At 68.7% G+C, this 14952-nt stretch overlaps 2 protein-coding genes across 2 annotated transcripts; both read right to left on the reverse strand.

Annotated features, from left to right (window-relative positions):
- Window positions 1-1506: 1506 nt before the first annotated feature.
- On the reverse strand, window positions 1507-4082 carry TCF15 (transcription factor 15). The gene is made up of 2 exons (XM_059827297.1): window positions 3601-4082; window positions 1507-1628 (listed from the first exon to the last, which is right to left on the reverse strand). The coding sequence occupies exons 1-2, from the start codon at window positions 4075-4077 to the stop codon at window positions 1554-1556; spliced, it is 552 nt and encodes a 183-aa protein (XP_059683280.1). The 5' UTR covers window positions 4078-4082; the 3' UTR covers window positions 1507-1553.
- Window positions 4083-11425: 7343 nt separating this feature from the next.
- On the reverse strand, window positions 11426-12423 carry SRXN1 (sulfiredoxin 1). Its single transcript, XM_059827398.1, is given in 3 exon segments — window positions 11426-11642; window positions 11811-12179; window positions 12181-12423. Coding segments are annotated over 3 exon segments (816 nt in total). The 3' UTR covers window positions 11426-11438.
- Window positions 12424-14952: the final 2529 nt, after the last annotated feature.

A 14952-nucleotide genomic window follows, 5' to 3' on the forward strand; every position in this document is an offset into this window, starting at 1 on the left:
TGCCCCTGCCCCCCGATAAACCCGGGGGCAGGGATTCTGTGTCCCGGGCTGTTTGGAGAATCTCACGGCTGTTTATTGGGGTCTGGGACACATTAGCCACGCTGAGAACAAACCTCTCCCACCCACCCCGGTCCCTGCCTGGGACCAGCTCTCACAGCTGCGCCGCGCTGTCAGCTCCATAAATCAAACCCGGGGGGAGGGAGCCCGGGGCAGGCTTGCCTCGGCCGAGCGGGGGGCTGAAAGGTGCCGGTGGGCTCCTGCCCTCGCCCCGTCTCCGGGGCAGGCTGGGGGAGGCTGCTGCGGGACCCCCAGGGTGTTCCCCCTGCTCCCTGCTGGCTCCAGCACCCTGGGGCGATGGGGCAGGTCCGGTCCCGCAGCCCTCGGGGGGCTGCCCCGGGAGCCCCCGTCTGCCCCATCCGCAGCTGCCTCTGCTCCGCGGGACACGCCGTCCCCTGGGAGCCACCGGCCCCAGCACGGCACCTTTCCCAGGCTCGGCGCTCCCCACTGCCCAGCCCAGCCTGGCCCCCCCGAGCACGGTCCCGGGGGGGGGCCTGGCCTGGGAGCCCCCCGTGTCCCCACCTGACCCCACGCAGGTGCTGCTGCCTGCAGCCCCACTGTGCACGGCTGTCGTGTGGCGGTGGCAGTCACGGCGGTGGTGGCAGTTGCAGCAGCGGTGGCAGTCACGGCAGTGGGGACAGTCATGGCGGTGGTGGCAGTGACATTGTTGGCAGTCACAGCAGTGGTAGCAGTCATGGCAGCGGTGGCAGTCGCGGTGGCGGTGGCAGTCGTGGCAGCCATGATGTACCAGGCAGAGGGGAAGGCACAAAAGCAGCAACACCAACCCCAATCCGGCGCTCGTGGCTGTGGCACGGGGCTGGCAATGCCGTCCCCATCCCACGGCACGGCACAGTGCAGACCACGCTGGGGCTCCCGTAGCCTTTGCGGGGCCAAAGCTGTCGGCAGGGCCTGGGGACGTGGGGACAACATGTGCCCAGGGGGCTCGCTCCACGTGGATCCCACTGGGGCCCAGGAGTGCACCCCTGGGGAGAGCCGGGACGGTCGCACTGGCTCCAGCGGCACAGAGCAGCGGCGGGTGCAGGGCCAGGGGGCCGGGGCCATCTTGGGCACCCCACGTTCCCCCCACCTTGCCCCACAGCAGGGCAGCAGGCAGGCACCGGCCCATCGGAAAAATAAGGTTTATTTTCCAAGCGGCTGCATGTGCACAACCAGCGCCTGCGGGGCCGCAACACCGTCCCCCCCAGAGCGCCTCGACGCCGGCCACACACGGGCCCTTTCCAGTCCAGCCCCGGGGCGCAGGGACCCCCCTCCCCGGCCCTGCCCCGCGCGGGCAGCCTTGGCCGCGGGAGCGTCCTCCCGCCCCGCTGCCGGCTCCGGGGCCGGTGTCGGTGCGGTCCCGGCCCGTGGCCCTGGGCTCGGCTGCTGCCGCCTCGGGCAGGCAGCTCCCCCCCTCCCCGCTCCGGTCTCTGGGGCTGGCGTGCGCGGGCTCCGGCCGGCTCTGCCGCTGTCTCAGGCGGGTGCTGCCAGACCCCGGCTCATCTCCGCGACACTCGCAGTGGGGTCACCCCCCGCACCTTCAGGCAGTTGCCCCCAAGGTCCCTCCGGCCACCCTGCAGAGAGAGGAGGGGAGAGCTGCAGGTGCTGGGGGGGTGCCCCGGCCGGGGGTGCCCCGCTCCTGCCCTCTGCCACCCTGTGCCGGCTCCAGACGGAGGAGCTGCCCCGAAACGGCGGGTGCCGCAGTCCTGGGGTGGCTCAGTGCTGCCTGGGATGGATGGACAGACGGGGCTGTGCCTGGTGAGCGGCTGGGTAGGTGGCTGTTGGGTGGCTGCTGTGGGGGGGCCACCCGCAGCCCCATCACCCTACAGGGACACGGCCCCTGTGGCTGCTCAGTGCCACAATGCTCGGACCCATGGGCAGGGCTGGTGCCACCCTGGGGCAGACCTACAGCCCCAGACAGACCCACAGCCCCTGGACAGACCCACGGCTCCAGGACAGGCCCCCATCCCCAGGACAGACCCACAGCCGTGGACAGACCCACGACCCCAGGACAGACCCACAGTCCCACTGGGGATGAGGAAGCTCAGCCCCACCTCCCAGCACAACTTCAGCCCAGTAACGTCCAGTATAACCCAGCACAGACCAGCGTGTCCCAGGTCTAGCCCAGAACAACCCAGTATAACCCAGCATGCCTCAGCAGAGCCCAGGACAGCCCAGTTCCAGCCCAGCCCATTTCCAGCCCAGCCCAACCCATTTCCAGCCTAGCACAGCCCGGCATGGCCCAGTACAGCCCATTTCCAGCCCAGCCCAGCCCATTTCCAGCCCAGTACAGACCAGTTCAGCCCCTTTCCAGCCCAGCCCCAGAGCCAGAAGTCACAGAGCTGGGTCCCAGCCCAGGTCCTGCTGTTGCCCCCAGGGTCCCGGGTGCTGCAGGGGCTCCCCAGCCCCGGTGCCTCTGGGGGGTCCCCTGGGGGGGTCCAGCACCATGCCAGCCCCCCAGCTCCAGCGCCAGGGAGCAGCCCAGGGACACACCTCAGCCCTGGCTGGAGGGTCCCGGCCGGAGGGGCGCAGCCAGGGGCAGCTCTGCCAAGGACCGGGGCTGGGGGTCCCCAGGGGGGAGCCAGGGAGGCTGCAGAGTCTGGCCGGTGACGGTGGGGGGGGGACAGGAGCAGGAGGAGCAATTAAAAATGGAGCAGCAGAAACCGAAAGAGCCTGAGGGCTGGAGTGTGCCCCGTGCCCACGCTGCTCGAGGTTGCACATGGGACGGCTTGGGGGTCTCGTGGGGATGGTGCGGGTCCGGCAGCCCCTGCCCATGGCCCTGCCCGGGGGTGCCCATGGGGCTGGGCAGCTGCCAGTCCCTCACCCTGCATCCTGCACGGCCCATCCCAGGGCAGGGGCCTCCAGGACCCCGGCGTGGGCAGCGGGATGGGCTGACCATGGGAAAGGTGCTCCCCAAGCTGCAAAGTGCTGGAGGGGGGGTCAGCTGGGCGGGCAGGGCACGGCACGGCAGGGCAGGGGTGCCCAGGTCAGCCCCCCGCCCCATGTGGGAGCCGTGCCGGCACCGCCAGCAGACGCTGAGTGGGGCCACTGGACGGGGAACCCTGCCCGGCCCCCCCATGCGGGGTGTCTGCCGTGCCCCGCCTGTCTCCATCATGTCAGGGTGCTGCCTGGGGCAGCCCTGCCGCAGCGTCTGGGGGGGCTGGCGGGGTCGGGGACTGGGTTGGGGACGGGGATGGGGTCAGCCTGCAAGCTCTGAATTCCTCCCCCGGGGAGGCCAAGTGCCCCCGGCACTGGGGTGACTGTTTAACCCCCCGAGACCTCCTGGCCCAGGCGGACGTGGGGGAGCAGCCCGGCCCTCTGACGCTAGCGGGAGCTGTGGGCGTGCGGCTACGAGCAGGATTTGGCCAGGAGCAGCCAAAACCTCCAGCGGGGGCTGGAGCCAGAGCCTGTGGTTCTCACGGGGTCGTGCCGAGCCTCCTGCCCCTCTCTGCCCGGGCAGGAGCTGTTGTCCCCCCATCCCATGGGGACCTGCTGAGCCTACTGCCCTGCTCAGCCCAGGGACCCCCGTCCCACCGCCCCGCTCACCCCTTTCCGCTGGTTGCTGAGGCAGAAGGTGCAGATGCTGCGGGGCTGCTTGCTGTCCAGGTCGCCCTTGGCCCCGTAGATGGCACTGAAGCAGGGCTGCCCGTCCTCGCAGCCCTCGCCCAGCAGCAGCACGTTGGCCAGGTGGGAGATGTAGCTGGAGGCCAGGCGGAGGGTCTCGATCTTGGACAGCTTCCGATCCACCGGCTCGGTGGGGATGAGGGTCCGCAGGGCGGTGAAGGCCGTGTTGACGCTCTGGGTCCGGTCCCGCTCTCGCGCGTTGGCCGCCTGCCTCTGCTTCACCATCACCATCGGCCCCGGTTTCCGCGGCAGCTTGCGGCGAGCCTCGGCGCCCTCGCAGCAGCCGAACGACTGGTCCGACGTGTCGCTCTCGCTCCGGTTCTCCTCGTCCTCCGAGAGGATGCTGAGGTCGGGGTAGAGCACGCGGGCGGCCACGGGGCGCAGCATGGTGAAGGCCATGGCGTGGCGCCCACCCACGCCCCCGGCCCTGCTGGGGGGACCCCCCGGGCTGCGGGGAGCCTTCCCCCGCCGGCACGGCTGCGACGGCCGGCTCCGGACGCCTTCCCGCTGCTGCTCCGCTCCGGCGGCCGAGCAGGGCTGGGACGACTGTCTGCGGGGGGAATCGGGATTTATACGGCCGGGGAGGGGCTGGCGCCGGAGCCCACCCCCAGCCGGCCCCCCGAGCCTCCGGCCAGCGGCCAGCATCCTCGCCCCAGCCCACGGGAGCCAGCGCTGGCTCCGGCCACGGGCCTGGCCCTGCTCCGGCACGTCGGCCTGGCCGCAGGCACCTTGCACCCGGGGCCGGGCTCCAGGTCGTGCCCATGGTGGTACCGGACACCAGCAGTGCCGCAGACAGTGCCAGGGCCACCGCACGGCGAGCGCTCCCCGTGCCGCAGCCCTCGGCCCCCAGTGCCTGCGAAGCGATGCCACATGCAGTGCCAGCCCATGGGCAGCGTGTCCCCAGCCCCTGCCCACCTGTGCCCAGCCAGCCCCGGATCCCGTACAGGGCGGCACGGGCAAGGACAGGGCACGGGAAACGGGATGGGGCAGTTATCCGGGAGCGGGTGGCACCAGTGTGGTCCCTGGGGTGTTTATCGGAAGGGATGCCAATGGGGGACACGCTGCTCCCGACATCTGCCGTGCCCCACTGGGATGGTGTCTGTGCCCGGGAGGATGCCCGGGGCGGGCAGGGAGCGGTGAGGGCAGGCAGCCCTGCAGGGATGCTCTGCACCCCTCGCCCCTGTGTCCCCAGGGCCTGGGACCCCGCCTGCCCACCGCGGGAGGGGACAGGGGGACACGGCCAGGGGCACGGGCAGTGTTGCAGGCAGCACTGCCAGGCAGCCAGGAGCGTTTCCTCCCACCCGGGAGGAAGGTGTGTGCCGGCAGTGGAAACACGGAGTCTTTTCCTGCGGGGGGAGAGATGAGCTGGCAGCAGCGGGAGCCGCCGGCGTCCCGGGGAGGGCTGGGGGTGCCCCCCCAGCCTGCGGTCAGCTCCCGATCCATTCTGGGTACCCACTACCACAGGCGATGGCCACCCCCTGCTCCTCCTCACTGGGGAGGTCTGTGTGGGTCTCGCCCTGCCTTCACCCCCCCCCGGTCCCAAGCCCGGCACCCCCGAGAGCAGGCAGGGGGGCAGCCAGCTGAGCCGAGCAGGCAGGAGGCTTCCTGCCTGCCTTCCTCCCCGGCCTGCGGCTCAGCGGAGGTCGGCGGCTCGGTGATATTCCGGGCACGGCAGGTCAAGCAGCAAAGGCAAACGGAGGGCAGGACCCAGCTCCCGGCGGATGGTTCCGGGGCTGCTGGGGATGTGACCCCGGAGCCTGGCGGTAGCTGCGGTGCCAGCCCATCCCAGCTGCGGTCCCCATCTGCCCCACTGGCCCCACAGCCGGAGGGGGATGCCGGAGGAAATCTCCAGCTAATAATAAGGCAAAAAGGGCCAGCTCAGGGGCTTGCCGGGGGCTGGGACAGCAGCCGCGGAATGCAGCGGGCATGTTGCAAACCCCAGAGCGAGGTGGTTGCTGAGGGGGTCTGGGGGCCAGGGGATGGGGTGGCGTCATGTCCCACTACACCCCACGGCCAAAGCCCTGTGGCTGCCGGACTGGAGCTCGCAAGGTGGCTCCCAGGCTGGTGGGTCCCCCACAGGGCTCTCCCCGTGCATGCGGGGAGACTGTGGCAAGGGCGGCCGTGCTCCCTGGCACTGGCACCGGCACCGGCACTGGTTTGCTGCCTGCCCAGCCCAGCAGGCTGTGAGCAAACGGCCCCTCTCCCCCCCGCGGGGCGCAGGCAGCCCCTCGCTGGCGGGACCCCCCTGCCCTGTTTTCCTTCGCCATTTGTCTGCCTGCGCAGAGCCTGTAAATCACTTGGCAGGGGGGAGAGGGCCGCACTGGGGGCCGGAGGTCCTGCTGGGGCTGGGGGCATGCAGGGCTGCACCGGGTGTCTGCACTGCCATGGGGACGTGTCCCTTGCTGGCTCCATCCCCTGCCGCCTCTTGCTGCGCGTTGGTCCCCGCGAGGGACCCCGACCCTCTCCCGGCCCTGGCAATAGCCCCTGCCCGGGCGCAGGCGGGGGCTGTTTCGACCCCTGCAGAGGTGCCCGGGGCAGAGCTGGGGACGGGCAAGCCCTCGGCGCAGCAGGCAGGGAGCAGGCAGGTGCCTGCGTGGAGAAGGGAACCCCCGCTCTCGCCCCGCTCTTGCCCCGGCGTCCCGCTGGGCTGTGGCTGGGGGGCTGCAGCAGCCCCCGGCCCTGACAGGCGGCAAGACGGATGGCAGGGGCTGTGTACTCAGCTGCGGCCACCCCACACATGGCCACCAGCTGATGGGGCCAGGCAGGGCTTGGGGGGGGGAAAGCCCAGGCCCAGGGCCCAGCCGAGCTGCCCTGGGGTGTTTCTGGGGGGCACGGCCACGTGTGGGGTGCTGGTGCCCTGTGCTGCTGCAGTAGAGGATGGGGCACTTGGGGACAAGGAGCAGCAGGCTTTGGAGACGGCTCGGTGTGGGGCGGGGGGCAGTGCATACGTGTGCATGCATGTGCATGAAGGTGTGTGCATGGATCTGCATGTGTGCATTGGCATGGATGCGCAGCTGTGCACACGTATGTGCACGTGCATCCATACACGTGTGGGCATTGTGCGTGGATGTGTATACCCGTGCATGTGTGTGCATGGATATACGTGAGTAGGGGTGTGTGTACACGCAGTTGCACACGTGTGTGAGTACATCCACGTGCACACGTGTGCGTGCTGCGGCATGCAGCAGGTCTGTGTGTGCACGGTGCCTTATACACCCCGACTGCCACCACCTCCTGCTGCAGAGAGCTCCCCAGGTTGGCACACGTGTGCAGTCCTGGCCAGGAGAGCAACAGGAGCCATGGGAAGCAGCAAATGCTGCCGAGTCCCTGCCTGTCCCGCCGCCAGCTGCCTGCGGATGCTGCTGCCGCTGGGGAGGGAGGACGCGCGGCAGCAGCCGGGTTTTCCTGTGCTGCCCGGCGGGCGTGCAGGACAGGACGTGCGTCCCTGTGCCTGGACCCCCCCCGGCCCCCCCGACACCGAGTGCCTTGGGCCTGACTCAGCCGGGTGGCACGAGGTGCAGCCAGGGGCTGCGGCATCGCAAACCTCCCGCCGGTCACTGCACCACGCGGCAGACTTGAGTGGGTGCCAGGACACGCTTGTGTTTGGCATCATGACTCTCCCAGATGATCCAGACAAACAAACCGGCTTCTGGGCTGAGAGCTGCCGTCCCGGCAGAGCGGTGCCGCACTGCACAGCCCTGGGCACGGAGCGGGCAGCGCCGGGCGGTGGGTCAGGCATGCATGGTGGGCTGGGGGCGGACAGGACCCTGCCCGGGACACGTGGCACAGAGGGGACGTGGCCGGAGCATGGGGTCGTAGCCATGGCCCCAGCCCAACCCACCAGGCACCCACCAAGGTGCAGGCTGGCCAGTGGGGGGGCACCCCCGGCGTCGGGGTGCTGGGCACCCCAAGGGCTGGGTCCTGCCTCCGCTGGCGGGGAAATGTCCCCTGCCCCCCGCTCCAGAGAGTGTTTATCTGCGAGGTGATACTTAAGTGTAAGAAAATAAACAGGGAGCAGATGGGCCGGGGGGCCAGGGCTGCCCCCAGCCCCGTGGGGCTGCTCCGGCCCTGCTGGGAAAACACCGCTGCCGGCGAGGCAAATGGATTCCAGACCCGCGGCAATGCCGGCACATGTGGCCGCCAGGACACCAGGCAGGCCTGACCCTGCTGAGCCCCGGCAAAGTAGCGCTGGATTGACCCAACCCATCCCATCCCACCCCATCCCATCATATCACATCCCATCCATCCCATCCCATTCCATCCCATCCCCTCCTGTCCCATCCCATCCCATCTCATCCCAGCCCACCCCACTGAGAGCCCCCGAGCCTGCCCCGCAGCCCCCAACCAGCCCCCAGTGCAGGGGGTGTCCGGGACTGGCCCCTCTGCCCGCAGCTCCCCGATTTCGGGGCAGTTCAGGCCGGCGAGGCTGCAGCCCCGCGGAGCTGCCCCGTTGCAGGCGAGCTTGGGGAGCTCTGCCCCGGCCGCTGGACGCATGCAGCATCCAAGCTCAGCCGCTTCCCACTGGAACACGGTCTCATCCAAGGGGTGGCTGTCCCTGCTTGCTAACACAGGGAGCCACAGGCCGGCAAACCTGGGTGGGAGCCCCTGGAGCGCCCCTGGGTGGGGAGGAACAAGACGGGCTCAAGGGGACCGGGCGTTGTGAAACCTTTTGGGGGGCAGAGGCATTTCCCTGTGAGAGCTGCCCCTGTCCTGGGAGAGTTCCCTGCCTGACCCCCCCCCGGGGTCAGGGCTGTGGCAGGGTGTCCCGGCGGGTCCCCGGGGCAGTGTGGGGAGCCCCAGGCCCCCTCCGCCTGCCGGGCTGTACCTGCAGGCCAGGGCCGCCGGTCTGGAAGGCATTACACGCCTGTCGTGCGGGGAAGTCTGTCCCAGTTCCGGAGCCGGGACCCCCCCACCCAGCCCGGGCCGGGGGGAGACCACAAAGCCTCTTTGTTCCTGCCCTGGAACGAATGGATTGGAGGCAGCCGGGATCGGCTGTCAGCCGATGACACCGGAGACCCCGCGGGTCAGGCAGAGGGAAGGGGGACAGGTGGAGGGATGAAGGGACAGACGGACAGAGCTGATGCAGAGATCGCCGGCTCTGGTGAGACCCAGTCCTCTGCCAGTTGGGGCGTTGCAGCACTGGCAGCACTGGCTGGGGGTCACCTCACGCTGCCTGCACCGTGCCAGACCTGGGGATGTGCCGGTGCCACCAAGCCCCGTGAGCAGTGCCACGGGGCACCTGCAGGGCTGGCAGGGATGTCCTGGCACTGTTTGCAGAGGATGGGACGCTGGAAGAGTGGATCCTGCAGCGGGTCTCCCAGCTGGAAGGCAGGAGGTGCAGGCACATGGGAGAGGGGGTTGCAGGATCCATCCCACTCATGGGGTCCGAGCTCTGCTGAGCTGCCTCACGCCCAGCTCCCTTTGTAAGGGGCACAAACCCAGGGAGAAGGGGTGAGCAGCACCCACGGGAGATGCCCAGCACTGGGGGCACAGCCCAGGGCCTGGGCAAAAACCAGTCCCTACCATGGGGGCACCCATTTGAGGGCACCCTGGTGATGTCCTGTGCTGCTGCAAGAGCTGCCACCTCCTCCCTTCCCCCCCCCGCTCTCTAACAAGAGGAAACTTTTTAGCACGCCACAATTCTTCCGAGAAATTTATGGCCCATCAGGGAGCAGTGGACCAGGGCTGCTCTCTCTGTGAACGCTTGCAGGGTTTCCTCCTGGCGGAGAGCAGCTTTGATGCGGCACATGCAGCTCTGCCGCGCCAGAGGCTCCCTCCGGCCCCTTCCCTCACCTCCGCGAGGGAAGGGGCCGGAGGGACGCTCTGGTGCAGCAGCCCCCAGCCCACCCTGCCCTTCCTCCCCAGCGACTCCTGCGGAAACGCCGCGCTGGCAGGCAGCGGCAAAGTGTGCCCCGTCCGGCGGGCAGTGCTGCCAGCTCTTGCCGTGTACGCTGCCCTGCGGAGCGGGTGCCTGGGGGGGCCGTGTCCACCTCCCAAACCTTCTCCCCCGCCCGTTTCTGCCCTGGGAGGACAGGATCTGTCTGGGGAGGAGTGTGGCCGAGGGGGCAGAGCGAGGGCAGAAGTGTCCGGCTGCGGTTCCTGTCCCAGTCCTGCTGCTGACTCACAGCGTGGTGGGGTGAGTCAGTGGCCTTTCCCCTCCCTGGACCGAGGTTCCCGGCTCAGAGGGATGCCGAGACGCCCAGGGGATGCTCGGGGCGGTTTTTCCAGCCTGCACATGGGGGGAAGACGTGGTGTTTGCAGAAGTGACGGCATCCAGCATGGCGGGACTGTATGTGCTCTCACAGCCGGGCCAGAGCCAACCCTGACTTCAGCTGCACGCCAGTGTGGTCTGGCAGAGCATCCGTCCCCAGCACAGCATCCATCCCCCGGCACAGCATCCATACCGAACACAGCATCCATCCCCTCGCAGACCCTCCGTCCCCCAGGAAACATCTGTCCTTTGCAGAGCATCCATCCTCTGACAGAGCATCTGTCCCTGTCCCGTGTGCCTGCAGCCACCGCTCTCACAGGTGCCAGGCCTCCACGCCATGCTGTGCCGTGCCGTGTCACGCCGCTGAATGCCTGCTCCCGACCCCAGCCTCCCCCAGCACCAGGCCCCGGAGCCGCGGGGGTTTGATTGCCTTTATTCCAGGTGCAGCAGTGGGTGTCCCCACCACCCCATTTCAGAGATGTCCCCCACGGAGAGGAGGACCACGGGATGTATCCAGGGATGGCAGCAGGCAGTTTCGGGGCAGGCACAGCCCAGGGTCCTCCTGGTCCGGGCACAGGGTGAGTCCAGAGTCGCTGGGGGAGGCCTGGGGACTGGCCGTGCCCGGTTCGGCTGTGCCTCCTCCCAGTACGGCTGTGTCCCTATTCGGCTGTGTCCTGGTTTGTGTGTATCCCTTCCCAGTTTGGCTGTGTCCTGGATGGGCTGTGACCTGGCCCAGTTCCAGTGTGCCCCGGTTCAGCCTGTCCCGGTTGAGCTGTGCCCCGGTTTGGCCTGTCCTGGTTCATCCTGTCTCGTCCTGGTTCAGCCTTTCCCGTTCCATCCCGTCCCATCCCGGTTCATCCCATCCCATCCCATCCCATCCCAGTTCATCCCAGTCCATCCCATCCTGTCCTGGTTCATCCTGTCCCGTCCTGGTTCATCCCGGTCCATCCCGTCCCATCCCGGTTCATCCCATTCTGTCCCAGTTCATCCCGGTCTGGTTCATCCCATCCCAGTTCATCCCAGTCGGTCCTGTCCCGGTTCATCCCATCCTCTCCCGGTTCATCCTGTCCCAGTTCATCCCGTCCCAGTTCATCCCGTCCCATCCCAGTTCATCCTGGTCTGGTCCATCCCGTTCCGGTTCATCCCGTCCCATCCCAGTTCATCCCATCCCAGTTCATCCCGGTCCGTCCTGTCCCGTCCCGTCCCGTCCCATCCCTGTCCATCCCGTCCCGGTTCATCCCGGTCCGTCCCGTCCCGGTCCCCGCGGCCGCTCGGGGCGGCGCGGCACAATAGCGCCACCTGCCGGCCCCGCCGCCCCGCCCCGCCCCGGGCTCCTCCCGGTGCCAGCGAGACCCTGACCCAGTCCCGGCTGGAGGGGGGCGCGGAGACCCCCGCCCCGCAGGGACCCCCGGGAGCCCCCAGGGCCGGGGAGCCCTGACCCCATCCCCACCGGAGGCTCACGGGGACCCCGGATCAGGCCCAGCTCAGCCCACGGGCTCCCACCGGGACGGGGGGCTGCGGGGGGCCGTGCATCCCCCGGGGCGCCGGGCTAGCGCAGGTGGGGCGTGGAGGAGCCCAGGTAGGTGCGGAGGTCGCTGAGGGTGGACGGGATGATCTTGGCGGGGATGGTGTCGCGGTTGAGCGCCCTGTGGGCGGCGAAGCGGTGGCAGCCCCCGAAGGAGTAGAAGTAATCCCCCCCCTCGCTGCCCTTGATCCAGAGCACGTCGATGGGGGGCACCCGCTCGGGATCCTCCTGGGAAGGGAGAGACCCTCGAGAGCAACGCACGCCCCGGCACCCACCGACCCGCCTGTGCCAGGGCCTCGGTGCCGCGAGCTTCCCTGGCAGTGCTCCCCAGGGTGGCACGGGTCGGTGCAGGGGCGGCTGCCCCGAACACCCCGGGGGGAGCGGGGCCGCGCTCACCTGCAGGGTCTCCACCAGGCTCTGCACCTTGCCCGGCTCCAGCTGCGTGGGGATGGGCCGGATGAGGATGCGCATGGGCACGTTGTGCACGGCCGAGATATGCTGCGTGTGGATGCTCTGGTCCCCGGCCTCCGCCATGGTTGGCACCGGGAGCTGGCCTCGTCCTTCCTCCTGCCTGGCCAGCCGAGCCTGCCGCTCCGCCCCGAGCAGCACAGCACCCAGCCGGGCCCCTCTGCTTCCTCCCGGCCCAGCCATCGCCATCGTCATCGCCACCGCCCCGCCGTTTTGCAGAGTCACAGTGAAGGGGCAGGACAGGCAGGGCCGGTGGCCGGGACCAGTGCCAGCGCTGGCTGGCCTGCTGCCCGCTCCTCTCTGCCCCGGCGAGGCTGTGGTTGGGGCTGCCCTCAGCTCCTTGTCCGAGCGGGACACCCCTCGGCACGCAGCAGCTGACCCCCCGCCGAGGCTGCTCGGTGTGCTGGGGGTCCCCATCCTGCCTCCTGCCCCGGGGCTGCCCGGGGGTCTCTGCTCCCACCTGGCCGTGCCAGGGCTCTAAGGATCTGCCTACGGCACTTTCAGCCGGGAGCTGGGAAGAGCCCCCCGCCTGCCTGGCCATGCCAGGACCGCGTCCCCACCCCAGAGCCCCCTCCCTGCTGCGCTGATCCCCGCGGGGTCCTTGGCGAGGAAGAGGCACCGTGAAACAGCCCCAGAGCTGAGCAGCCAAGCACGGATGCTCTGTGGCCGGGCAGACACCATGGTGCTCCAGCCCTGAATCTTTCTAGGTCATTTCTCCAGACCAATGTCCCAAATGGCGGAGAGGCTCCCAGCAAGAACTGGGTCTCCCACCCCACCGGCTGCCGGAGCCGGGGCAGCCTGGATCCATAGCGGGGCCATGGCAGTGGCAGACGGCTGCTGCCAGCCCCCTTGCCCTGGCTCCCGGGGGGCACAGAGGGTCCCCAGCCCCAGTGCTGACTCAGAAACACGCGGGGTGACTCTGCCCTGTGCGAGGGACGGGACAGTGACAGTGGGGGACGGGCTCGCGAGGCTCCAGGATGATCTTTTTGTAGGATGAATCCGGTGATGACTTCGCAGGTGAATTATTGCGCTCTCGCCTGCGGGGCAGCACCGATGTCAGCAGGAACGTAGGGCTCAGTGAGAGCTTTGCCAACGAGCTGGAGGGCAAAAATAATTTGCCCTCCCCCTTTGGCACCCGTCTGTGGGGAAGGAAGGCAGTGAGAGGGGTGGGGGGCAGGAGCACCTGGCTGCCCCTGGGAGCGGGGCTCTGCCGGGTTGTTCCCACCGCCCCCGACCTTTGCCCGTGCGGGCGGGAGTGGATGTGAATGTGACAGCAGCTGAAATAAAATCGGTTCACCAAGCCCTTCCTGTTCGGCATGGCTGAGCCCTGGGGGTGAGGCTGGGGCTGCGTGAGCATGGCTGGGCACCCCCCCGGGCTGCCCGCCGGGCTCTCTGCCCCGCTGCCAGGATTTCGCACGGCGCTTTATTTCCAGGTCAATGCTCTGCCGCTGCTCGCAGCTTCCCCCGTGCTTTCGCGAGCAGGGTGGCATTACAAACCCTCTGCTCACCGTGGCGGCGGGGGGGTTGTCTGGCTGCTGCCCACCGGCCACTGGGGCTGGCAAGGCAAAGCGGGCAGCGCTGGATGCTCTGGGTGCGTCAGCCGGATGCCGGGGCATCTCCACCCCTTGTTTTGGGGCAGATGTTTTCTCTGCAATGCACCTGCCCCGGGGCTGCCCAGGGCACCGCAGGACGGGCAGGCCAGCGGCTGGCTTCCCCTGTCCGGTGCTCACATGCCGCCATCCCGCCACCACCTGTACAAATCTCCCGAGACACACGGTTAGTGGCAGAAATCCCTTTTATATCCCTGAATTGCATTACAAGTAATACTGCAGGTGGCCGGTTCTCAGTAGACTTCTCTTACTGGGGGCTGTCGAGTACAAAACCTGGCAGAAAAAAATCTATCATGCACGGAAAATTATTGCTATAGTATCTGCTATTTACAGTATAGACAGGGGCAGAAGCGCGGCGCTCTGTGCCTGCCTGGCCGAGGGACGCGGTGCTGCTGTGGAAAGGCGCTGGCATCGCAGGGAAAGCCTGAACCACTGCGTCCTCGCTGGTGGGGTGCTTGCGCGGCCGGGGCGATGCTCTTCCCCTGCACGGGAGTGTGGGTGCGTGGCCACCATGCCACGGCAGCGAGGACCGTGCCAGGGACGTCCCCGAGAGGCATCGAGCCCGCGAGCCACGGCCATGGCACTGCGGGCACCGAGGTGGCAGGAGGAAGACGGTGCAGGGAGGAAGACGGAGCAGGAAGACAGTGTGGGGGTACACGAGCGTGGCCCCGTGGGGTGCCGGGCTGAACCCCAAAGGTGTTGGGCACCGGCACGGGGTGATGGGGCCATGGCAGCTCGCGGCCCGAGGTAGGAAGCGGAGACGCGGGTCGGGCCCCACTCCGGGATGCCGTGCGCGCAGTGCTCGCTCTGGGGCCGGTGCGGGGATGCTCCACCGGGAGGTTGCATAGAACGGCTGGTTTGTCCCCGCCGGGCTGGTGCGGGGCAGGGAGCAGAGCAGGAGCCTGCGGCAGCGAGGAAGACGAAGGAGAAGGGCTTTGCCTTTGGGGGAGGCTTGCAGGGCAAGGAGCCCGGGCTGCTGGGCCAGCTCGTGCTCTCCTGCCTCCATGCCTGCCGCACGGTCAGCTCTCGGGGTCCTGTCCCCGTCCGTGTCACCGCAGCTGTGTCCTGGGCACGGCGGCTCTGCTGCAGCTCTGCCACCTCCTGCAAGCCGGCGTCGGCATGGCCCTGCCAGTCTTGGCAAATAAATAGTGAAAAGCATAAGTTATAAATAATATAAATAAGAACATTTAAATAGACTCACCCAAACTTTACGGCTACACTGACCCCCTCCTCCTGAGCGCAGGCGGAGGGCGATGGTGAGTGGGCCAGGAGCCAGCCGGGGAGGGGTCCGGACAGAGGCTGGGGGTGCGCGGGGGGCAGATGGGGTTTCGATGCTGCCCCAGGGCTGGGTCTCCAGCCCAGCCGCCAGCCTGGCCCTTTGCACGGCGAGGGGTCTGCACCTTCCCGGGGGGGCTGATCCCCAGCCCATCACCGTGGCGGGGGCCAGTCTTGCTTGGCTG

Source organism: Gavia stellata, chromosome 20 (assembly GCF_030936135.1).
Source record: "Gavia stellata isolate bGavSte3 chromosome 20, bGavSte3.hap2, whole genome shotgun sequence".
NCBI lineage: Eukaryota > Metazoa > Chordata > Aves > Gaviiformes > Gaviidae > Gavia > Gavia stellata.